Source organism: Hyaena hyaena, unplaced genomic scaffold (genome assembly GCF_003009895.1).
Source record: "Hyaena hyaena isolate Hyena2069 unplaced genomic scaffold, ASM300989v1 scaffold_60, whole genome shotgun sequence".
Classification (NCBI taxonomy): domain Eukaryota; kingdom Metazoa; phylum Chordata; class Mammalia; order Carnivora; family Hyaenidae; genus Hyaena; species Hyaena hyaena.
Window position 1 is genome coordinate 1,674,477 of NW_024080692.1, and position 24,943 is coordinate 1,699,419.

The 24,943-nt window shown below is 46.1% G+C and overlaps 1 protein-coding gene across 3 annotated transcripts in view; it reads right to left on the bottom strand.

Annotated features, from left to right (window-relative positions):
- The window catches only part of LOC120231679 (androgen dependent TFPI regulating protein), a 74,845-nt gene that overhangs the window by 12,320 nt on the left and 37,582 nt on the right, over positions 1–24,943 (bottom strand). For all 3 annotated transcript variants that reach the window (XM_039231875.1, XM_039231877.1, XM_039231874.1), the window contains exon 5: positions 11,831–11,946. In XM_039231875.1, the coding sequence (XP_039087806.1) occupies positions 11,831–11,946 (116 nt within the window). The remainder of the gene's footprint in view (positions 1–11,830; positions 11,947–24,943) is intronic.

A 24,943-nucleotide genomic window follows, 5' to 3' on the forward strand; every position in this document is an offset into this window, starting at 1 on the left:
TTTTCAAATCACACATCTATTAGAGGATTAATATCCATAATATACAAAGAACTCCTACAACTCACCAACAGCAACAAAAACCCAAACAACCCAATTAAAAATGGACAAAAGAGTAAATAGACATTTTTCCAAAGAAGATACACAAATGGCCAACAAACTCATGAAAAGATACTCAATATCGTGAATCATTAGGGAAATGCACATCAAAACTATAAGGAGATACTACTTTGCACCCAGTAGGATGGCCACAACCAGGAAAATATCAAGTGTTTGGAGAGGGTGTGGAGAAACTGGGACCCTTGGGTCCTGTTGGTAGATATGTAAAAGGGTTTAACTGCTATGGAAAATAGTGTGGCAGTTACTCAGAAAATTAAATTTAGAATTACCATATGATCTGGCAATTCCACTTCCTGGTACATACCCCAAAAAATTGAAAGCAAGGACCCAAAGAGATATCTGTATACCTATGCCCATAGCAGCATTATTCTCAATAGCTACAACATGGAAGTATTCAAGTGTCCATCTATGAATGAACAGAGAAGTAAAATGTGGTATAGACACACAATGAAATATTATTAACCCTTAAAAAAGGAGATTCTGACACATGCTGCAACATGAATGGACCTTGAGGATATTATGTTATATGAAATAAGCCAGTTGCAAAAGAATAAATATTGTATGATCAAATTCATAGAGACAGAAAGTAGAATGGTGGCTGTCAGGACTTGCAGGAAGGAGGGAATGGGGAATTACTGTTTCATGTGTACAGATTTTCAGTTTGGGAAGAAAAATATTCTGGAGATGAATAGTGATGATGGCTGCACAACACTAAATATGTAATGCCACTGAGCTTAAAAATAATGAAAATGGTAAATTTTTCTTATGTGTATTTTACCACAATAAAAACAAGGAAGAATCAGTCTTAGCGTAGTACAAATCAATCTAGGGTTGACCCTTGGTGCCTCGTCCTGACCATGCTAGTATCACTCTGCTGTCCCAAACTCATCTAGATGCTCCTCTTATGTAATTAAAACTTTACTAGATAGAAAAGAAACAATAATTATTACTGCTTGAGGGGGTGGGGGGATTGCCTCCACCATTCAAGACCCTTCTGGCTAGTCTAAGAATTACACTGATGTGTGGCTAATTAACAGGAGAAAATAAAATTTAATTTTGTATGTATGGGGGGCTCCACAAGAATATGAGGCCCATATTCTTCCAAGCAACGGAAGTGTATATGTCATTTGAAACTAAAGAATAGGGGAGGGTGTTCTGGGTCTTCAAAGGGAAGGAAGACAATTCACAGAAAGATGAGAAAGAGTAGAGGTTTGTTAACTGAATGATTGCTGAGCTGTACATAAGAAGAGCATAAACAGACTTTGCTAGGGTCCTCCCTGTCTCCCTCACCTAGGTTATATTATACTGTGCTTATCTATGGGAACAGCTCCCAACCTGGAGCAGTCCCCGGGATGGATTTAGTCCCCTAAAGTCTTTTAGGCAGTTCGGGGAAGGTCAAAGTTTCTTCCTCAACATTCTACTTCTTAAAAATAACAGAAGACGGGGCGCCCGGGTGGCTTAGTCGGTTAAGCGTCTGACTTTCGCTCAGGTCATGATCTCGCGGTTCGTGGGTTCGAGCCCCGCGTAGGGCTCTGTGCTGACTGCCAGCTCAGAGCCTGGAGCCTGTTTCAGTCTGTGACTCCCTCTCTCTCTGACCCTCCCCGGCTCACGCTGTCTCTCTCTCTCTCCTAGAAATAAATAAAAAACATTTAAAAAAAATAACAGAAGATCATGGAGGGGAAGAAGGGGGAAAATAGTTGGGGAGAGGGAGGGAGGCAAATCATGAGAGACTCTTGAATGCTGAGAACAAACTGAGGACTGATGGGTATGGGGGGAGGGGAAGGGGGGTGATGGGCATGGAGGAGGGCAATTGTTAGGGTGAGCACTGGGTATTATATGGAAACCAACTTGACAATCAACTATTTAAGAAAAAAAATAATCAGAATAAAATAGTTCTCATGCTGGGGTGCCTGGGTGGCTCAGTCAGTTAAACATTCAAGTCTTGATTGCCGCTCAGATCATGATCTCATGGCTTGTGAGTTTGAGCCCTGCCATTGGGCTCTGTGCTGACAGGACGGAGCCTGTTTGGGATTCTCTCTCTCTCACGCTCTCTCTCCTCTTTCTGCCCCTCCCCCCACTTCTCAAAACAAATGAATAAAACATTTTTAAAAATACAGTAGTCTTCATGTCAAAGAGATACATTTTGGGTTGCAAACGGTGCTTCCTTACATTGTCATTATTACCAATATTGGGATTCTGTGAGAGGCATGTCCCATGGGCATGTGCATTAGAAGGATATCCACAGTACTTCTTTCCTACATAGCTGCTTCTCATTACAGACCAGAGAAGGTATAAAAGAATAGAAAGTAAATCCCCAAGGAGCTGGAATTTGGGGTCAACCAGGAGATCTGAATGCACTCCAAACAGATTGTTTTAATTAGCTCACCATGTTTACTTTATAAACTAGAAATTAGGGCTTCCTAGTTTCCATGCACATTTATATAAGATAGTCTGTGAATAAGGAAATTCCCCTAGAGGCCTGGAAAGTTTCTCTTTATTTACTTCATTTTTGTTTCCTTCAGCATAAGGTTCCATAAAGGGAAGTTCCTGAGGTAAGTTAATGAAGTCTGTAGCTTCACAGAGAAAATGAAAAGAAAGTCATAGGTGTGTTAACTGTCAGCGGAAAAGTAATGAAAATACTAATACAATAGCAGGCAGAAGTGCAGTTATTTAATGAAGAGCAGTCAGAGAGAGAGACAGAGACAGAGAAAGAGAAGGAAGAGGAGGAGGGTGAGGGATGGAGGGAGGAAGGGAGGGAGGGAGGGAGGAAGGAAGGAAGGAAGGAAGGAAGGAAGGAAGGAAGGAAGGAAGGAAGGAAGGAAGGAAGGGAAGGAAGGGAAGGAAGATGGAGGCCAAAATGGAATTCGTCAATGTCTTCCTAGTCTATGTCAGCCCTTCCCCAGCCCCCATGTAAGATCCCATGAAACCACATCTAATTGTTTCTCCATTGCACTCATTTCCTAATCTTGGTCCAGGCTCCTTCATCTAGAAGGGTTTCTGTAGTTGTCTACTTGCTGGGCTTTCTTGGATCCTTCAGTCCACTTTCCTGACCACAAGCTGCTAGCGATCCATTAATCTTTCCAAAAGAGAAGTCTGTTCATGGCACTCCCCTGCCTCCAGTGGATCCCCACCAATGCTTTAGGAAACCCAGCTCCTTTACCCAGTCTACCTGGCCTTGTCCTGCCCCTCTGTCCACCTTCATATTGAGAGTCCATCCATATTAGACCTTTTTCTGTTTCTCAAATAAGCCAAGCACTGCGGCTCTGGGCTTTCACTTAGGCTGTTGTCTCTGCTTGGAATGCCTGTGACCTTTTCACTTCCTAGGACACACTTCTCCTTGCTCTGTGCCTGGCTGAACCATGCTCACACTTCAAGTTTCAGCTTATATGTCAGTTTCTCTAGAAAATATTTCCCAAAGATCCCATAACACCCATTTTGTTAGGCTCTTATGTCATATACTTCCTTTACCATGAACTTACCCTTGTTGTTTATTTGATTGTCTTTCTCAGCCTGGAATGGGACAAAGATTTTATCTATTATGTATATCTATTTCCCAAGTGCCAGGAACATGGCAAGTTCTTTATATTTTTAAATAAATGGCTCTATGGGGCATTTTTACTAGCACCTATAGTTCCCTCTTTTTTATATATTTTTTAATGTTTATTTATTTTTGAGACAGAAAAAGACAGAACATGAGCTGGGGAGGGGCAGAGAACAGAGGAGACACAGAATCCGAAGCAGGCTCCAGGCTCTGAGCTGTCAGCACAGAGCCCGACACAGGGCTCAAACTCATGGTCTGTGAGATCATGACCTGAGCCAAACTCTGATGGTCAACCAACTGAGCCACCCAGGAGCCCAAGCACCTATGGTTCTCTTTAACTGCTGTTCACTGTAGCTTCCGCAGATAGCTCTCAGCTGCCTGACCCACTGAGAACATCGCAGCCTCTAAAACCAGGGAGATGTACCCATGGCCTCCCAGATTTTAGTAAATCGATTGCTTGCTTTATTAATACCTTGAAGAGGCCAATAATTCTGACTCTTAGTTCAGAGAGCAATACTATATGCCCTTCTAAGCTATCTGCTGAGTGAACCTATATGAGTCAGGCTAGGCAGGCACAGTTTGGCAGCCAAAAATTAATCTTTTATAGTTTTCTCATCCTAGATCTTGTAGCATCAATGGTTTCTCATAAAATTCATGTTTTCTATGTCTTATCAGTACAGCAACAGTGGTCATCTGTGGGTTGGGGACTAGTATATAAAAAAGGGCTTTGGAGGCTTTATGCTAACAATTCCTTGTTTTTAAGTTTATTCATTTATTTATTTTGAGGAAGAGTGAGCACAAGTGGAAGAGGGGCAGAGAGAGAGAGGGAGGGAGGGAGAGAGAGAATCCCAAGCAGGCTCCACACTGCCAGTGCAGAGCCCAATGTGGGGCTCAAACTCGCAAACTATGAGATCATGAGCTGAGCTGAAGTGTGATGCTTAACCAACTGAGCTATCCAGGCTCCCGGATCCATATACTTCTTAAAGTACGAACACTCATGCTGCATCTCCCTAGCCCAGAAGAATAATGGAATTAAAGGGCCCTCTGGCCCCATATTTTCATGCTGACTTCCTACAGAAGCATGCAAGGCGGTCCCAGTTGTATCTGAGATCGGAAGCCAAGCACACCCTGAATTCACATTTTGTCAATAAATTCAACAAGTTAGCAGAAGACTTCCTACCATGGAAACGTCCCTGAGAACAACTGGGACCTGGTGATTGTTTAAGATGGGGACAGGGCCTATTGCTGCCTTTGCAATGCACCCCCAAGTCACCCTTATGTTCACCGGCCTTCCCAGGCCCCCAAACATGAGCAATGGCATGGTGAAGATACTTGCCAGCCTCTGGCTTTTTAATAGTAACTTGTGAATTTCTACCACTTTTTTAAAAGTTCGTTTATTTATTCTGACAGAATAAAGAGACAGCAAGAGCAGGGGAGGAGCAACGAGAGAGGACGAGAGAGAATCCCAAGCAGGCTCTGTGTTGCTGGTGCAAAACCCCACGTGGGATTTGAACTCATGAACCATGAGATCATGACCTGAGCTGAAATCAAGAGTCAGACGTTTAACTGACTGAGCCACCCAGATGTCCCTTCTACCACTGTCTTAAAAAAATACATGTAAGTAAAGAATGCAAAGAGAAGAGAAGAAAATGAAGTGAAAGAGGAGAGGAGAGGGAAACAGAGGAGAGGGGAGAAGAGGAAAGGGGAGGGGGGAGGGGAGGGGAGGAGAGGAGAGGAAAGGAGAGGGGAGGAGAGGAGAGGAGAGGAAGGAAGAGAGAAAAGAAAAGAAAAAAGAAGAGAAAAGAGAAAAGAAAAGAAAAGAGAAAAAAGAAAAGAAAAGAAAAGGAGAATTTTAAATGGAGTAGGAACTGTGAAGCTAGAGGGCTAAATTGCTTAACTGGATGTTGAAAATATCAGCAATTATGAGAGCTGTTTGGGGTGGCCACCTGTTCAAGACAGTTAAAACTGTTGCCCACCCTTGCTATATCGCCCCCTTCTGGCCAGGAGCTTCCTCCTCCCTTTAGCGACCATCGGGCTCTTGGAACTTCTCCATTTTCTACCACTGGATCATTCTTTGCAACTTTGCTGCCCCCTTGCCCCTCCTGCCCCTTAGAGGAGGGCATTCCCCCCAGCATTACTTCCTACCTCTCTCTCTGTCTGTCTCTGTCTGTCTGCCTCTCACTTTCTTTTCCCAGTGAGCTCATTCTACCAGGAGGGTTCACTCCCTGGATCTCCACTGTCCCACCTCTCCTAGGAAGGATGTCCAAATGGAAGTTCCTCTAAGCAAGTGGTTCTCAGCCTTGGCTGAAGATTAGAATTGCCATGGGGAGCGTAAAAAATCCCAATGCTCAGGACATACCCTAAACTAATTAAACCAGAACCTTTTGGAATAGGACTTAGATGGGGGATTTTAAATGGAGTCTTTCACTTACACCCCCAAACTATTTTGTTTCCCGAACGTTTCCACATGTATTAGTGGAACTACCATCTTCCCTGGTCTACCGGCCAAAAATTCATAGAACTGTCCTTGACTTCTTCTTCTCATTGGCCCATGGCATGCCAGTGAAGCCACAAACCTATTCTGTTACTTCTGCAATGTGTCTTGGGTGCCGTCACTCCTGCTTGGTATGGTATTACTTCAGGATGGTATTACTTCTGATTTTTGAAGCAGGCATTTGGGTGGAGCAGGAGCTGAGGCTTTCACAGGAGGGCCATGTGTAGATGACCATTCCCTCTCCCAGCCTTCTACTTTTACTCATCTCTAGTTTGCTTCCCAGCTGGCTTGGCCTTCTCCAAATGTTGACAATGAGGGGCATTGTGTGGCATCTCTATATTTATTTCATATATTAATTTACATGGGGGCAAAGGAGTACTTCTGTGAAAAATGGGGCTGGGGTTCTGATCTCAAGACTCAAGGTTATGAAACTATGGTGCATCAGTGACAGTCCCAGACAAATGTACTTATACCTAGGAGAAAGCTAATGGCGGCTCTGGGCAGGGATGTGTCATAATGCCCTAGTGGAAGTAGACATTGACCTTGGAACTCAGTTAAGTGCATCCCTCTGGCAGTTTTTAATGTATTCCGGTGGTAAGATATCTGGATGTGTAAATGTGTGTGTATGTAAATGGATGCACAAATTTAGAGGCTGGCTGCACCTGAGAGCCCAGGCACCTTTGACGGGGGAGCTCACCTGAGTGAGCAGAACATAGAAGAAAGAAATGATCTCTCCTGCCTCATAGGAGCTGCTATTGAAGATGAAGTTACACATACCTCCCCCACTGCTGGGTTGTCGCTGCATAGATGCGTGATGCTCGCCCTTGGCACGCAAGACTGAACGCACAAGCAGAGACCCACCGCACCGGCAGATTTCTGGTCTCCTGAGACCAAGGTGGTGGCACACTTCAGGCCAGCTGGGGCTGTTGTAGGGGCCGATAGCATTATTCTAGGGACACAGGGGACCCGTGAGCAGTAACAGTGTGAGTCTCAGCAGATGGGGGTTGGGGTGCAAACCGGCCTGGACTCGGAGCCGGGTGGAGATGTCGGGTCCAGGAGGCTAGGTGTATATGACCAGTCTGCAGAGGTGAACAACATGGGTAGGTATGAATACTCGTGGGCTTATTAGAACGCTTAGAGAGGAGGATCTTGGAGATCCGGGCCACCTGCAGCCAGGAAAATAGCACTCTGAGCACCCAGACATGGCCTGACATGGGAGCTAGGTAGGACATAACCATGGATCAAGAATAGGGCCTTGGGATTAAACTCAGTAAGAAAATTCCAGCTACTGTTTGTCTGGGTGTTATTCTATTTTGCTTCCCAAGTCTTGATGCACTTGTCCATTTTAAGCACCACTGTCAAGATAGCCTCGTTACGACATAATTCTCTGGCCATGTTGCTAATGCCTCTCACTTCCCCTCCCTGTTGCAGAAATACAAACCCCACGTGGTCTATACTGGGTCTAACTTCTAGTCTGCCATCTGCAAGCCTCCGGGGGCGGGCAGTTTTAAGGCCACTTCCGATCAGCCTGTGTCACCAGCAGGCCCAGCTACAGGGAGGCGCTGACCATCGCTCTACCGTGATCATGCCCTCTTGGCCTTAGGGACACGCTCTGTTGTGCACTTTCATTTTTGCCACTCCCCTCCACCAGCCCTTCAGTGCCGGCAGCCAACACACACCTTTCCTGAAGCCCTTCCCGCACCACCCAGCCAGGCAAAACTGCTTCCTCCTCCGAGTTCCCATGGCTCCTTGCCTTTGCTGTATTTCAGCACTTCCCATCTTGCGTTCTTACAAAGCACAGCGCATCTGCACGTACTAAGTACAAACCCCCTGCAGGCTGGGGCTGGGTCTTATGCTACTTGGCTCTTCCCAGCAGGACCAGCCCTGTGTTAGGGGAAATATTTGTTCCATAAAAATATTTGTTCCAGGGCCAGCCGTAGGAACATTTCTGTCTTCCTGCTTCTCGCCATGACCTCAGAGAGAGCTAGGTGAGGTGTTTAGGGGTGAGAAAGGAGGGAGCAGGGAGCAGGCTACCGTGTTTATAGGTGAGTAACGCTTTCCAAAGGAAATGAAAGATTTGCAGTTATTACTACTTCGCAAAGCTCTCTTTTCCCACTCAGGGGCCAGCCCTCCGATGTTGCAATCTGAAACGTAACAAAAGTCAAGTGCCACATGTGAGGCAGTCCCCACGATCCCGGTGGCTATTTTTAGGTCATCGTAACGTGGTTTCCGCAGTGCGATGCTTCTCCAGCTCAGAGTTATTGCCATTTTTCTGAGTCATGTTTGTTTCTCACGCTCACTCTGGCCCCAGCCCACGTTCTTTACCTCATTCTTGCCGTGCCGTTTCCCTATTTGACCATGCAAGCTGGCATGCCTCACAGCTGGCCCCCAGCCACTTCCCCAAAACGGCTCCGTGGATAGCCACCCTTTGTGGAACTCTCTCGATGGCCGTCTGTGGCTGTGAGGGCCCGCGGGCCCCAGAGCATTGCGCAAGGGCGGAGGCAGCGGACAGCAGACGTCTGAGCTCCCACCACCAGGATGGGCAGAGGTCTGGAAGCTTCTGTCAATGCAGCAGCGTAGATGCCGCATGCAGGTGTCATCCCTTAGTCCTAGCAAAAATGGACCCCAATGGGCCAAACGCCGATGTGGTTATTTCATCGGTGACGAGGAAGTCCAAATCCCAAACTTCTTCCCCCCCTCCCCAGGCACATTCTTGCTTATGACAGGTCTTCATCGCCTCCCTCCCTCCCCTTGCTCCGTTGTATCACTGTCACATCCAGTCTGAGCACAGAGCTGGGAACGATGACATCACCAAAGTTTTCTGACTGTAGAAATGAGGTTAAGCTTTTGCGCATGCTCACCTCCTTACCCCTCCCTCCCCCAGCATGTAGCAGAGCATGTTTGGCACGCACAGGGAGCTGAGCAAATACCTGGCCGTGTGGGTATAGTGGAAAGCGAACTGGATTTGGAAATGGGAGCTCTGAGTGTAAGTCCCAGCTTCGACCTTCCCCAGCCATAGGACCTCCGTCATGTCCTTTAATCTGTGAGGCTTCAGGCCTCCAGGGCTGGATGACCTCCAAGTCACCTCCACCACTCGCCCTCTCTGATTCCATTTGCAGATTGACCGATATGGTCGTCGGTTGGCTAACACCATTCTTTCGAGTTACCACAAATGCCACTAATTGATCTCCCCTGTCTTGTTCTTCTTTAATTGCCACACTTCATCCAGAGGCATCTTTCCAATCAATCATTTACTCCCCCACTTAAAACTTTCCCACAGTCAAGCCCTCCCCTCCCACAACCCAGATTCACTGAGTGAATTCATGATTCGGCTTTTCCCTGTCTTCCAATTCAGCCCTATCCTCAGCAACTCCAGGCCTTTGCAGATGCTGTTCCCTCTGCCTGAAGATCTTTTCCACATCTCTTTTGACTTATTCCTTCTCATTCTTTGGGTCTCAGCTTAGACACCAATTCCCTTCAGACAGCAGCTCTCAACATCCCTCTTGGGCACCCACAGCCCCCTGTGTTTACCCCCATTATAGTTCCCTTACTCCGTTGTCCCTTTGGAATTTTCCACTCTCTCAGACAGCCCCTGAAGGCAGCCTGTGACTTGCACACTGCTGTATCCTCAGCTGATTAACATAGTGCCTGGCACCGATGAATAATTGGATGGATGCATGATACTCTCGCATCGGACCCCCATCTCATTGCACCTCCTTTCTCCTCCGACAAGCTAAGCTCTCTTGACTACCGCTTCTCATCTTTACAGCCACCACACTTATTCTCTAGGACACGGGTGGTTGTAGGTCCTTTTCTACCCTCTTGGTCCCTGAAGATAAAAGGGCAAAAGTCAGGTATGATGATTGATGACCACTTTCCAAGGCATTAGGTAGCAGAAGTTAACAGACCAATGAAGGTGCTGTATATATGAACTCCAAAAGTTACACTCAGCACAGAGAACTAAATCAGATGAAAGTCCACACAAAAAAACAAAAGTATGGAAATTCGTGTGGATAATCGGCCAGATGCCACCCTGCTTCTGCTCCACACATGATAATCGGAAAAAATATCTTTATGTATGTACGCACCCAACCTTGGGATCCAGATATTCTGTCGTTAGGGATTTATTCCTTTGGGTTAAGCCAGATATGATAACTATGTGGCACCGGTCTTCCTACCCTCTATTCTTACACTACTGACAGATACTGCTAAAGGTGACAAAACCCTTTTTTGGTAGGATCTCAGAATCCTTCTCAACACTGTGCTCCAGAATCAACCGCCAGTAGGTGCCCAACTATCACCTGCTTCTTAAAAGTGTCCTTTGTTAAAGTGCAAAGGCCCCAAAGATGCCTGGGTGGCTCAGTCGGTTAAGCCTCTGACTTGATATCAGCTCAGGTCATAATCTCATAGCCGTAAGATCGAGCCCTGCATCAGGATCTTCAATAGGTGTGGAGCCTGCTTGAGATTCTTTCTCTCTTTCTCTGCTCCTCCCCTGCTCATGCTCTTGTGCGCTCTCTCTCTCTCTCTCTCTCTCCCCCACAAAAAACAAAAACAAAAACAACAACACAAAAAACAAAAGGCCCCAGACTGGCGACTAGCGTAGATCACTGGAGTTCTGAGGGAGACTCATTGAGCAAGTACTTTCTTTCTTCACAAGAGGAGAAGCAAGAAAGAGTTGGGGCACTCAGAGAAGGAGAGGTGCAGAAGGGTGGGAGGTGCATATGTTCCAGAAGGAAACAAAGGGCATGAGTGGAAACATCATCAGAGCTCTGGGCACAAAGATTATGGGCTCTGAAGCAAAGGACAGCGAAGCCATGAAACAAGGGCTGTCCTATGGAATGAGTTCTCGTTCTGGCTTCCATCTCTAGCAGAGCCCTATACTTAATTAAACTTCCGCCACATAAGGAGGCATTGGGGGATTACCCAGATTGTCAGATATGAATAGCTTATATGAGTCTAGACTAGAGAAGGAATAGCAAGATTAGCTTCTGATCTGCAGGGATTATGCTTGGCAGGCCCCTATCTGTAGAGCAAGACACAGTAGTGGATGAGAAGGTGACAGGATGGAAAGGAGGGTGGGTTAGTCATTGGGTAGAAGGCCAAGTCTTTTCGCTTGATTACAGACCATCAGCAGCACTCCTGAGTATTGCTGTCACCAGGTGGTCGAATAATGAAATCCAGGCCAGCTCCTTGAATTCTCTCCCATGTCTCCAGTGTGGGTGGTCTGTAAGACCCTGGACAATTGCCCCAAGGCTCTATGGGAGCTCTGGTGCCTGATATTGATGTAAATAAGTCCCTAAAAACACAGGCAACAGAAATGGGCCAAACTAGCATGCCGGACCCGTCAAATGCCTTTTTAATTGCAAATGGAGCCAACAATCAATATTTTCTTGGGGAGAGTAACATGTGTAGCTTTGCAATGATCACTTCTCCATGAGACAGAGAGAGGAGTGTGTGACTGGCTGCCTGTGCACTCACACCTGTGTGCTCTAGGGTACGTGCTGTTCCCGTGAGCATCAACATCAAACGGTAAGAATCTTTCCTACCTAAAAATACAATGATGGTCAAATCCCTGTTAACCCAAGATGAAAGCAATCCTATAGAATAGAGTGCTTCTTCTGGGGTATGCAGAGTCTTGAAAGAAAAGTCTAAGTAGATTTCCTCTCTGTGATTCGTACCTGCTGATGTAAGCGAGGCTGGCCACAGCCAACAAGGTGAGTCCTTTCTTCCTCAGCGGGTAGCAATGTGGCCTGAGGAGGACTTCAACCAGTGAGAAGGGCAGTATGGATGTGTGCTGTAGGAGAAGAAATGATAGATCGTAATGTCAGAAAGCCCTGGATGCCTGCATGCCCCCAATTTTCTCTTTCCTTTCCTTTCTTATGCAACCACCAGATGAAACTTCCCCAAACTGGGCCAAGATCATGCTCCTTAGATGCCCGAGAGCCTTCAGTGTCTTCCTATTGACTGCCATGCTGGCCCAAACTCCTTTGGCTTGTCACCAAGCCTCTTTGTAATGTTCTACCACCTTCTCTGCTCCTGCTTATTGCTCTCTGCTCTCCTCTTACACACACACACACACACACACACACACACACACACACACACTCCTCCACTAGAATAAAGCTGTTTCCTCCATTCCCCTTTGCACTCAGTGTGCTAGCCCCCACCCTCACACTTCTCTTCATGCCTCGACTCTCCGTGTGGATTGTCTTCTCTCCCTGTATTCTAATCATTCATGTTCTTCACGGCCAAGACAATCTTCCGTGATGTGGTCCCTGAATTTTCCTCTTGCTAATTTCTCTCACTCAATTCTGCTGCATTTATATCCCGCGCCATGTAGTCTAGCACTTATGATGTGTACTCGTAAGATCCGGGGGTGGGGTAGCGGAGAATACGGCTTACTGGGAACATCTAGTAGTGTTAGTATTTTATATATATATATATATATATATATATATATATATATATTTTTTTTTTTTTTTTTTAACACATACAGCTATCATTCCTCTTTCATCCTGGGTCCCCAATTACCTCAGCTCTTGGTAGCCTCCTGTGTCCTAAGGCTTCACCTACAAACCCCAACTCATTCCCATTCCTGATCGGCAAGGCAGTGGTCGCCGGGGTTTAGAGATGTCACAGAGCCCATGTCACTGTGGTCTCATGCCCAGCTACGTGGCTGGGACCCTGGGTGCCGGCTCTGGGTGGCCTTTGCTGTCAGTTGTGTCTGTGTTGCGCTCATAGGCGCCTTCAAGAGACCGCCGATTCTTCTCACTCTACCTGAACTGCGAAGGGTACGGTCAGGAGATCAGGACCCACATGACAAAGAATGTGGCAAGTTTGTACGGCGTAGGGGTGGAGCGAGAAGGAACAGATCTTAATAGTAGGGCACTGCTGGGCAGAGATGGCCTCCTGGGGCCCTGACGAGGCTGCGGTTTCGTGGCACCAAGTAATTAGGTCTCTTACAGGCCCTTCGTACCCTGATTTTAGTTGCAAAGCTTAGAAGAACAGCATTGCAGACAAACTATAGCATATATATATATATATATATATATATATATATACACTTTCTCTTTAATTTCAGAGAGAGACAGAGAGAGAGAGAGAACAAACGGGGGAGAGGGTCCAAGGGAGAGAGGGAGGGAATCTCCAGCAGGCTCCACACTCAGCCCCATGCAGGGCTCCATCCCACAACCCACCATGACCTGAGCCGAAATCAAGAGTCGGATGCTCAACCGACCGAGTTCCCCAGGCACCCCCCATACTACATCTTTTATAGACTTTGCCCAAAGTTGGTTCTGACCTTACTGACGGGTTGCATGTACAAGTGGAAAGACACGTAGGCCAATTGTCATACCCTGCATCATTCTCTGGGTCTGATTTTAGGCTACAGTTTCTGTGTCTCTCCCTCTCATAAAGGAGCATACTGATTACAGGCATGAACTTTCACATCTGACCATGGGCTAGTGACTGAATCTGTTTGAACTTCAGCTTCCTCAGCTATAAGATGGAGAATCGCCAGTCCATATGTCACGGGGAGTGCCACCCTGAGGATTGGAGTTAGAGTGTGTAAAGGGCTTCCTCCTTGGCTCCTGAGCGCTTCCGGTGAGCATTAGCTACGATTGCCACTATGACCATTGTGACTGCTGGCCTGCACCCCCTTGGTGGCCCCATGTGGAGTGGGCTGAAGCGAGGTTCTGGGATGCCCACAGCCCCAGTAGCTCAGCTGCAAGGCATGCAAGCAGCTGGAAGAGGTTAGCACAGCAGTCCCCATGGCCACCCTGTGGCTCCCACCCCCCAGCCAACAGCGGATGCCTCCGCTCCCAGCCGAGGCCACCTCTGAGCCCTGGCAATGCCGGTGACTGCCGTCAATGCTCTTTTCACCCAGAGGCCACCTGGGGAGGTGAGAGACGGACGGGGCTGTCTGCCCAGTGTGGCCACCTGCCTCCCCGCCCGCCTTCACTCTGGTGCAGCCAGGAAGCTCCAGCTTCTATTAGGAAGCATTAACAGTCCCATTATACTGGCCATTGATCTGACAGATTTTATTAACCCTGCCCATCGTCAGCACCTTCCATTCTCTACATTAATGATCATTTGGAACAGAATTCCCGTGTAATAATGTAGTGCGTTCGCATTAGGACCAAATGAGTTCGCGGTGATTAATGCTTTTACAACAAATAACTCAGGAATGCATGACTGGTCACCTCTTCTAGAAGCCTGCCCTTTGCAAGTGACATTCAATTGGATTTCCAAATGAATTCTCCCTGATGACTTCTGGGAAGTTTACCTCAGTGGTGTCATTAGTGACGGGCCATATACTGTGGCTTCATACCAGCCAGAAGGTCTTTAAAAGAATCACAATTTTTTGTCCGGGGCTGGGGGATAGAAGGAAGACGCAGGCTGTGAGCTTTCTAAACATTGAGTTACTGTGAAGAGCCAAGTGTGGTCTAACAAACCTCCTGGTATTTGAAATGTGCTGGTATTTCACCTCGCGCTCACATAAACTGTATAACCTTTGTCAGGCAGCGCATAATTTTTTTTCTTCCTTAAAGAAAAAAAATCAGCAAGAGAAAAATCAAATATGCTTTCTGCTTCCAAAAAATCTAATAATTAGGCTGGGATTGACACAAATTAGAGCACTGCCAAAAATTACTGAAAACAGTGACTCATTCTGTATTTCAATTAACAGTTTCTCAGTTTCCCTTATAAACAGAGAAACTGACAAAAATTAATTATCTCAGAGGGGGTAAAATATTTCCTTCCAGGGTAAACAAAAACATCATGGGCTGAAACAATAATACGGGCACACAGAGAGGATGGAATGAAGTGGTCTTCCTTTGTCAATCAGCCATCATTTTGGTAGATTTTTCCTTAAATGTCTCGTTCCAAATGCATTGGTTAAAAGGACAGTGTTACCCTTTCCCCATCCTTTTCTACCAAATTATGCCGTTGCCTCCTGTCCTCAGTAACGCCCACTTCCATCTGAACATCTTGGAGATGTAACTCTAAGCATGAAACAGGGATTTAAATATTAGGATATTAAAGCATTTTATTTTTATTTAAAAATTTTTTTAATGTTTATTTTTTTATATTTTTAATGTTTATCATTTTGAGAGAGAGACACACACAGTGTGTAAGTGGGGGAGGAACAGAGAGACAGGGAGACACAGAATCCGAAGCAGGCTCCAGGCTCTGAGCTGTCAGCACAGAGGCCGACATGGGGCTCGAACTCACGAGCCATGAGATCATGATCTGAGCCAAAGTCAGAAGCTTAACTGACTGAGCCACCCAGGCTCCCCAAATGTCTATTTATTTTGAGAGAGAGAAAGAGAGAGAGAGAGAGAGAGAGAGAGAATGTGAACAGGGGAGGTGCAGAGAGGGAGACAGAGAATCCCAAGCAGGCTCCACACTTTCAGGGCAGAGCCTGACATAGGGCTCGAACTCACAAAACCAGGAGATCATGACCTGGGATGAAATCAAGAGTCAAACACTCAAACCACAGAGCCACCCAGGCACCCCTACTATAAAGCATTTTAGATTCCCTGTTGCAAAATAGCCTTGCACATAAGTACTTAAATTTACCAGCCCACAGAGCATTCTTACAGGATTACATTGAGTGCCAACATGAAACATAATGTGCACTTAGTTTTACTCACTTCACACCTGGAGATATGTAGCTGTTATAAAGAGCTTCCCTGTTTTCAAGGCTACAAGGTACAATGAGATGCATTTGGCTGATTCTTGAGAAAGAGGCAAGCCTTAATCCCCAAGATAAGCCATGGAGCCAACGATTTTTCACCATCATCATGCAGGCTCCAAGGGCTAAATCCATAAGCCTAGGATTGTCACACTCTTATCTCTAAGATCCAAGAGCACTTAATTTCCTCCAGTGAAAGGAAGTGAGGGAGCCTCCACATTTTGAAAATCAGATAACACTTAAAAATACGGTCTCTGCCTCTTTCCTTTATTTCATTTCCTTGTTGGACTAGCTCTCGTGTTGATCTGAATTGACCGAGACAAATACAGCTGCTTCTAGCCTCTCGGACTGGTCATTGAGAGACTTTGTCCCTCAGAAGCTGTTTCTCAAGATGAGCGTCCGTAATATCGCCCACTTTGTGTTCGTCTCAATGTTTGCCTTCTTCCCTCTGTCCAGGCAATGCTTCGATTTGAGAATCAGTTCTTTACATTGACTCTAAACTGAGGTCTTTTCCCCCAAGTATGTAAAATGTCTTTCGTTTGTTTATGGTGCTGATGGATAGATACTTTTAAATGAAGTCTTAGGGATGCCTGGGTGGCTCAGTCAGTTAAGCGTCCAAATTTTTTTTTAAGTTTATTTAATTTTGGGAGAGACACAGTGTGAGCAGGGGAGGGGCAGAGAGAGAAGGAGACACAGAACCCGAAACAGGCCTCAGGCCCTGAGCTGTCAGCACAGAGTCAGCGCGGGGCTCGAACCCATGACCTGTGAGATCATGACCTGAGCTGAAGTCAGACGCTTAACCAACGGAGCCACACAGGCGCCCCAAGTATTCGACTCTTGATTTCAGCTCAGGTCATGATCTCATGGTTCATGAGATAGATCCCTGGATCAGAGTCTGTGCCTGCTTAGGATTCTCTCTCTCCCTCTCTCTTGGCCCCTCCCCCACACTCTCTTTCTCAAATAAATAAACTTTAAAAAAAAATGAAGTTCTTTGCACCAGCAAGATCTCATTTCTGGGGACATTCAGGGTATTTTTTGCTTACTATACAGTAAATGTAACACTTCTTATGTATTAAAAAACACGAAAGCCTTTACAAAATCTCCTCGGGGGCAAACACATGGCTAAAACATCCATTAAAACATAAATGTAAATACAGCAGACACGGAAAAGAAGGCAAAACAAACCTTAATAGGATGCTATTATACTCAGGCTTGTTATTACACTGCTGGGTCATGTTCCTTAAGCTCACAAACTCCATGTGGTAAAAACACACAGTAATAATTGTTTTGTAAATCCTAGTAAGGCCATCTCTGATTTCAATAGCTACCATTCATTTGCCAGCGAAAAACTTTTGCCTCGTTTCTCACCACTGTAATTTCTGACTCTGACATCCATGAGTTGGGACAATGGTGAAGATCTCCCTGGGAATATTTTGTATCCAAAAGCAGAGACCATCTGTATTCTCTCTGCCCTTGTGTTGCTACAGTTACAATTTCGCTTTAAGTCCCTCTGATGCATGGAAACCCAGAAATGTAGACATAGGTTATATTTTTCCTTCTTCCTTCCTTCCTTCCTTCCATCCTTACTGCTTTCTTGCTGTCTTTCCTTCTTACCCCCTTTCAACCTTTCTTTCTCTCTCTCTCTTTCCTTCCTTCTTTTCTTTCTTTCTTTCTTTCTTTCTTTCTTTCTTTCTTTCTTTCTTTCTGTCTTTCTTTTTCTTTCTGTCTTTCTGTCTTTCTGTCTTTTCTTTCTTATAAACTACATTACCTGTGGGAGTCTTTTCAGCCTCAAATACCAGAGAACAGAGGACACTGCGATTGGACTTGGAAAAAGTCCCTTTTCCACTTTCTAGAAACTCAAGTGCACAAGCTAGGCACCACTATAATTAAAGAGCTAATGTTTAAATGCCTGGGGAGGGGGATTGGGAAGATAAATCACCCATAGAAAGAGCCACGGGTTTGCCTTTGATCTTGGTCTTCCTAGGTGGGCTGTGCAGCATGGCAACACTTCAGAAACATAAGCTAAACACCATTAGTCTTATTTACCAAGGAAGAATAGTAATGTTTCCAACTGGAATATACCAAAACTAAGATGAGTCGATGAATGAGCAAATGCACAGATTTGGGGTAAAGCAAATCCAGTTAACTATGAATAGTAGAATCCAAATGGCAGGTAATACAGCGGATCACTGCAAAAACTCTTTCAAGTGCACTTGGTTTAAAAATTTTCATAATAAAAGCTTTGGAGCAATGTGAATAGTCTTTACTGACCAGGGAAGAGAAGTAAATGCTCCGTGGGGCCTGAGGAAGAGAAGCACAGTGTTACTTAGGAGCTCCTATGTGCCTTGAACAGAGGGTTAAATGATACATTTCTAAATCTTCTAAAGAGGGTTTCTAAGTGATTTCTCACTTACTATACTATTGTCCCTTGGGTCAATATGGGATATGGCCAACATCTCAAAGCAGCAGATCTTCTAATAGGAAGCTAGTTGGCTTTTTTTTTTTTTTTAATGTTTATTTATTTTTGAGAGAGAGAGAGAATGCTTGCATGAGCAGGGGAGGGGCAGAGAGAGAGGAAGACACAGAATCTGAAGGAGGCTCCAGGCTCTGAGCTGTCAGTACAGAGCCTGATGTGGAGCTCAAACTCATGAACCCTGAGATCATGGCCTGAGCTGAAGTCGGACACTTAACCACCTGAGCCACCCAGGCGCTCTGGAAGCTAGTTGGCTTTGACAGCATCCAGACTGGTGAAGAGGTGGCCATTTAGACTCTATCCAGTTAAGGGTGGGGTAAAAAGAAAGATCTGGAATCTGAGGACTTTACAATCCAGGAATATATTTGCCTCTTCCTCTTCTCCCTCTCTCTCTCGGTACCTCTCCAAAGCCCCCAAATCTCTTCCTGTCACTTAATTCTCTCTGGCAATAATAACACCCTAGACACCTGCTGTAATCACTGACCCATTCCTTCATTTCTTCTATCCAAACTTGACACACTTTTCCTTTCCAATTCATCCCACAGCTACCTATCTTTTATCTTCTCCAGCTTCGCCTCCCTAGCTTTCCACCATCTTGGTACATAATGAACACTGCAATGAGACCAACCTTCCTAAAACAAGTTTCTTGTTGCTACCCCTGCTCAAAAAACCTTCTGTGCCCCCTGCTACCTCGGGTCCACTGTCTATACCCCTTTCCTAATCTCATCTCATCTCTCTGATTTTCCACAGCTTCTCAACAGGCTCCTCCCTCCTTCGACTCAAACCAGTTTCCTCATCTTCCTGGTCTTTCATTCTGTTTCCTTCCCTAGATTTCCTCTCCCCCCCCCCCATTTGTTGAGGTCTAGAATCTTTCTCTCCCAACCCACCCCTTTTGAGGTGCCTTACAACCAAAAGTGCACACGTTAACATGAGAAGACATGAAAGAAAATCAGGACCCAGGAGAACACTGAAACACACATATGCAACCAGAGGTGTGCTGGGTTGCTATTATTGCGATTCAAACTTAGCAATAGGTTGCCAGACAACCGAAATAAAAAGAGAGAGATGGAATGAACACAGTCTCTTTTTCTGTTTGTCTGTGCTTAGGGGAAAGCAAATTGTTCCACTAGCATTTTCCACGTAGGTGGTGTCCCTGATGCAGAACAGTTCAGAGAACTGGGTTCCGTAAACTGATAAACACTAAAGGCAAAATAATAAAACAGAATCTATAGAAGGGGCCTCTGCCTGTAAGGAGAGAATATTGTATAATTATGTAGGCTTCTAATGATCAAAGTAGTAGATAGACTGCAGAAATACCAAATGTCCCCCCTTGGGTGCTTTTGTTTGGTTTTGTTCCCATTATGAGTCAGACAACAGCCTGTATTTTATTCTGTGTTTAGAGCCTGGAGCGGAGGTATTCTACACTGTTGACGACGGCACAGAGATCTAAATGCTTGGAGGCATTTAGTGGTAACGCTGACTGCCCCTTACTACAAATAAGAAGCCAGCTGGCCTCTCAGGGCTGAGCGCCCAGCCTTTTCTGCACCTTCGAGGGCCCACGTCCCAGCCACGTCATACCCATGTCACATCCTGCGTTTGCACGAGCTGCATACACTCCTATCCCTCCCACAGCTCTTTGGGGCTGCCCTTGACCCTTCGGTGCTTCGTTCCATTCAGTTTTACTCTTTATGCTGTCAGTTTAATGTTTACACAGTCAGTCTTTTTCCCTGGTGTGATCAGATTATAAACCCGTTGAGGGCAAAGCTCTCATCTACTTTTTCAGGACTCCTCCTCTGCTTAATAAATGCTTGTTGACTGATTTCCTTTATTTGAACTCATGTGTTACAAAGTAGAGTTAAGTCCTTCATGCAGCCTGCAGAGCTGCTGGTGATCTGGTGACCTCGCCCGTCTTACCTCTATGCTCTGCTGTCCCTTCTTACAGCCATCACCCCACTTCCGCCACTCACAGTGATACATCACACCCTCGTCCTTCCCCTCCGCCACCTCCTCCACCTTCTTCTCACCTTACAGGGCTCAGGGTAGATACTGCTGCCTCCAGGGAGCCTTCACAGCACTCTGAAACCTACAGTACGATCCTTCACTGCCACAGCTGGACCTCCCCGTGCTAATAGACATCACAGAGTCCCACCCTTGTGCTCACTTGACCCTGGCCAGACTTCCCAGGGATGGAAACAACTCGAGGCTTAGGGCTGTCCCCGTTTCATCTCCAGTGCCCGACCCAGTACTTGACCTACTCTGGCCACGTGGCTGTTTGTGGCATTCGTGCACAAATCAGCGGAACGATGGAGTGGGGCAGAAGAGGAAGGGGCCATCCTCTGCCTCGCCCGGCAAGACAATCCAATGTTCTGGAAGGAGAAGACAGAAGCTGAAGGCCAAATGCAGCTGAGCTGGGCAGCCACCGCCCGGGCTGCATCCATGATTGCAGGGCCACATCAATCACCTCTTCGGGCTGATCACCTTTATCCATTGCCATGGCTATGGACGGAACCCCAAATCCCGAGAGTGGGCATCGTGGGCCACAGGGAAACTCACGAGAAAATGTGACTCCCAGGAACAAGCTCAAGGTGTCACCATCATGGCAACTACCCCGTAGACTCAGCCAAAGGGGTGTCAGTACCCAGGAGCCAGCAGCCCCTCAGGAGGTGAAAACATATGTCACCAGCAGAGGCTGTGCTTTGTTCATCTTGGGACCTGCTGGCCCGGGCCTTCTGCTCTGCGATTGGGCCTGGCGGAAAGCCCCGGGTTTTGTCCGGCGTCTTCTATGTATCCCTTCCTCTGGATGGGTGTGTGATCCACCCTTCCTCCCTGCTTCTGCGCCTGGCTCCAGATAGCACACATGGAGACTTGTTTTTAAGACATAGACAGATGGGCAGCTCTCTAGAAAGCTGCTCCAAGTTGGAGAGAAGAGACTGTTCTTTTCAAGAAAGAGAAAGTTGCAGAAGCATGAGAATCTGCTCTTGCTCTGAGAGCCATGATGTCTTGGGCATCGTCTCTCCTCCTCAGAGATCACAGCATGATGTCAGTAAGGGACGCGATGTGTGGGCAGCTGGTTTCCCTGGGAGATGACAGTGATTCAGGAAAGCACCCTGTATGCACATGCACCAGGGCAAAGTTCCAAATTCCCCGCATGACCGGCCCCATGAGGGACCGGTTTCCACACTCTCTCCTTCCTGCCTCCGGCTCTCCCTTGCCGACCCACCAGGATGTTCCTGAAGGAGGTCCCAGCTGTTTCCAAGACCGGCCGCTGCTCTCTGGTGGCTTTCCCAAATACAAGTAGGTGGTTGGCTTAGGGTTAGCCCATACATGGGTGAAGAGGGACATGTGTGCTCACTGCCGGGGGCGAGTCTTACCCGCAGAAGGGAAGGCAGCTGGGAGTGTGGCACAGGGGCAGAAGTAAAGAAGACGTTTGCTTGGGAAATGACCTCATTCAATATCTGTCAAATGTCTCATGAGAAGCAGTTCTGTTGTAGCACCCCAAGCACCTGAAATGTATATGAGGTAGGGTCTTCAAACTCAAAGAAATATTAATGAATTTCAGCATGTTAGAGCCCTGCAGTACGAGCTGGGACTTGGCGAGCTCTAAAGCATGATGGAGTGGGGGCGTCTGGGTGGCTCAGTCAGTTAAGCGTCGGACTTCAGCTCAGGTCATGATCTCACGGTTCATGAGTTCAAATCCCACATCCAGTTCTGTGCTGACAGCTCAGAGCCTGGAGCCTGCTTCAGATTCTGTGTCTCCCTCTCTCTCTGCCCCTCCCCTGCTCACGCTGTCTCTCTCTCTCTCTCTCTCTCAGAAATAAATAAAACATTAAAAAAAAAACTAAAAAAAAAAAAGCATGATGGAGTGGAGACTCTTTTGGAAGTATTAGACAATGAGAGGTGGCAGTGGGGGAGCCCCTGGACTTTACGGTCCTTGTTTAACCCAAAGACCCCCTTTCTCTTTTGCGAGGTTCACTAAGGGTGAATCTGTCTGACCTAAAAGACTCCAGGGTGTCTCTTCAACAGAATTCCGAACTGCGTCTCACCTCACAGTGTGTCACTAAGCTGTGCTTTGTTCTTTCAGGACAAAAATTCATTTTAATTCCCTTTTATTAAAAACAGAGCATATAGTGCAGACTAATTTTTCAATGATAAACATTTTTTTCTAGCTGAGAATTTTTTTATTATTAAAAAAAATTTCTTTTAATCCTTATTGTTTGAGAGAGACAGAGTGTGAACGGGGTAGGGGCAGAGAGAGAGTGAGGGACGCACAGAATCCGAAACAAGTTCCAAGCTCTGAGCCATCAGCACAGAGCCTGACGTGGGGCTCAAACTCACGAGCTGCAATATCATAAACTGAGCCAAAGTCAGATGCTCAACCGACCAAGTCACCCAGGCACCCCAATGAAATTTATTTTTTCTTAAAACAAAACAACTAGATGGCTCAATCATTTGGTCTTCTGACTCTTGATTTTGGCTCAGGTCATGATCCCAAGGTTTATGGGATTGAGCCTCTCATCAGGCTTGCGCTGAGCATGGAGCCTGCTTGGAAAAGTCTCCCTCCCTCTGCCCCTCTCCCCCACTCGCTTGTTATCTCTCTCTTTAAAATAAAAAACTTCGGGGGTGCCTGGGTGGCTTTTTGGTTAAGCGTCTGACTTTGGTTCAGGTCATGATCTCACAGTTAGTGAGTTTGAGCCCTGAGTTCTGTGGCTTCGAGTTCTGTGTCTCCCTCTCTCTCTGCCTCTTCCCTGCTCATCCTCTGCCTCTCTCACTAAAAAATAAATAAATATAAAAAAATTTTTTTAAATAAAAATTTTTTACAAAGCAAAACAAAAGGGCTGTCTGTAGGTTACTATACTGAATATGCCCAAAGAATGATTGAAATATGAGTTTTGTGCTCAGAAGAGACATCTAGCTAGAGACAGAGACTTGGGAGCCATTAGAGTGTAGCTATAACTTTTTTAAGTGGCAGGAGATGACATGACGCGAAAAAAGCGTATGAATGCAAAGAATAAAGAATCTAGGAATAAACGCTGTGGAATAGCAAGAATGAAATCAAGGTTTCTCAACCATTGCCCTACTGATGGTGTCGAATCGATAGCTCTCTGCTGAGGAGGGCTGCCTATACATCGGAGGATGGTTAGCAGACTCCTCATCTCCTCCGTAGGTGCTGGGAGGACCCACTCCCACCCCCCAGTTGTGACAACCAAAACTATCTCCACATATTGCCAAGTGTCCCCTGGAGAGCAAAATCAATCCCAGTCGAGAATACCTGATTTAAGTGATTAGCAAAGGAAGAACATCTTGCAGAAGTACTTGACAAGGAACAGTTAGAAAGTCTGGAGATCAGATAAAGGAAAGAGAACTCTTCGGTAAATACAGTCAAATGTGTCAAACGTTGGGAAGGTATTAAGGCTTGAGCCCCAGCCCCCTCAGTTTCCAAGACAAGAAGGCTGTGTTGGGAACCCAGCAGCTTATTTCTTGCGTTCTCAAGATGCTTGTTCTTTCTTCCAGGTTGACACCATGTTCTTTGTTCACTTCCCTGTACCTGTGGTTTCAACCGTTTATTCGTGGTGTTCTTGAACTTGGACCTTGGAGCCCTTGGGCACTGGGGAAAGTTAGCACGCAGTGTCTCCGTGGCTGCCATTGCCATCTGTTCCACAAACCCTGAGGCTGGGTGAAAATGAGAACAACTTTCTGAGCACAAAATTTGGGAACCTTCATGGGGGACAAGTTGGTAACAATTTGCTTGCTCAGAGTCCCCTACACCGTCAGGAACACAAACCTGGGGCATTGAGACAATCTTCCCTTCGCCAAGAAATTTGCCTCACTTCCTTATCGTGGTTTTCTTACGAAAAACAAAACAAAATTTCTCAAAAGGTCACAAAATTCCTTCTCACCACTGAATAGTAAAATGTGGCTTTTAGGAGTTCCTAGATGTGTTTGGAAAGGCAGGCCCAAAACACACAAGCTTTTGTTCCTAACCAGTTCTTACTAGGAGAACTCTCTGGAATAACTCTCCAAAAGAATCATGCACTTTTTGGTTTCCAAACTCATACCACCACCACCCCCCCCCCACACACACACAAAGGTTTTTTGTTTTATTTATCCTTCAAATCTGAATTTTCACTGGTAAAATCTATTCCTATGAAGGGAAGTGAAATGCCAAACTCTCTCCTGCCTTTATGAGCCTTTTCTAAATTTCTTTTTAAATTTATTTATCTGTGGAGAGAGAGAAGGTGCATGCGCAAGCATGAGCTGGGGGAGGGGCAGAGAGAGAGGAGAGAGAGTCCCAAACAGGCTCTGCATTCTGTCAGCACAAAGCCTGATGTGGGACTTGATCTCATGAACTGTCAGATCATGACCTGAACCAAAATCAAGAGTTGGGCGCTTATCTGACAGAGCCACTCAGGTAGACCAAGGTTTTGTTTTCTTGTGTGTGTGTGTGTGTGTGTGTGTGTGTGTGTGTGTGTGTTTTAATTCTGTACTCAACATAAGAAGACTCTTAATTACCACTGAGATGTTCAAATATTAGGTTCCATGGCAGGGAAGGGGCAGAGAGAGGGGGACAGAGGATCTGACATGGGCTCTGTGCTGAAAACCTGACAGCAGCGAGCCTGATGCAGG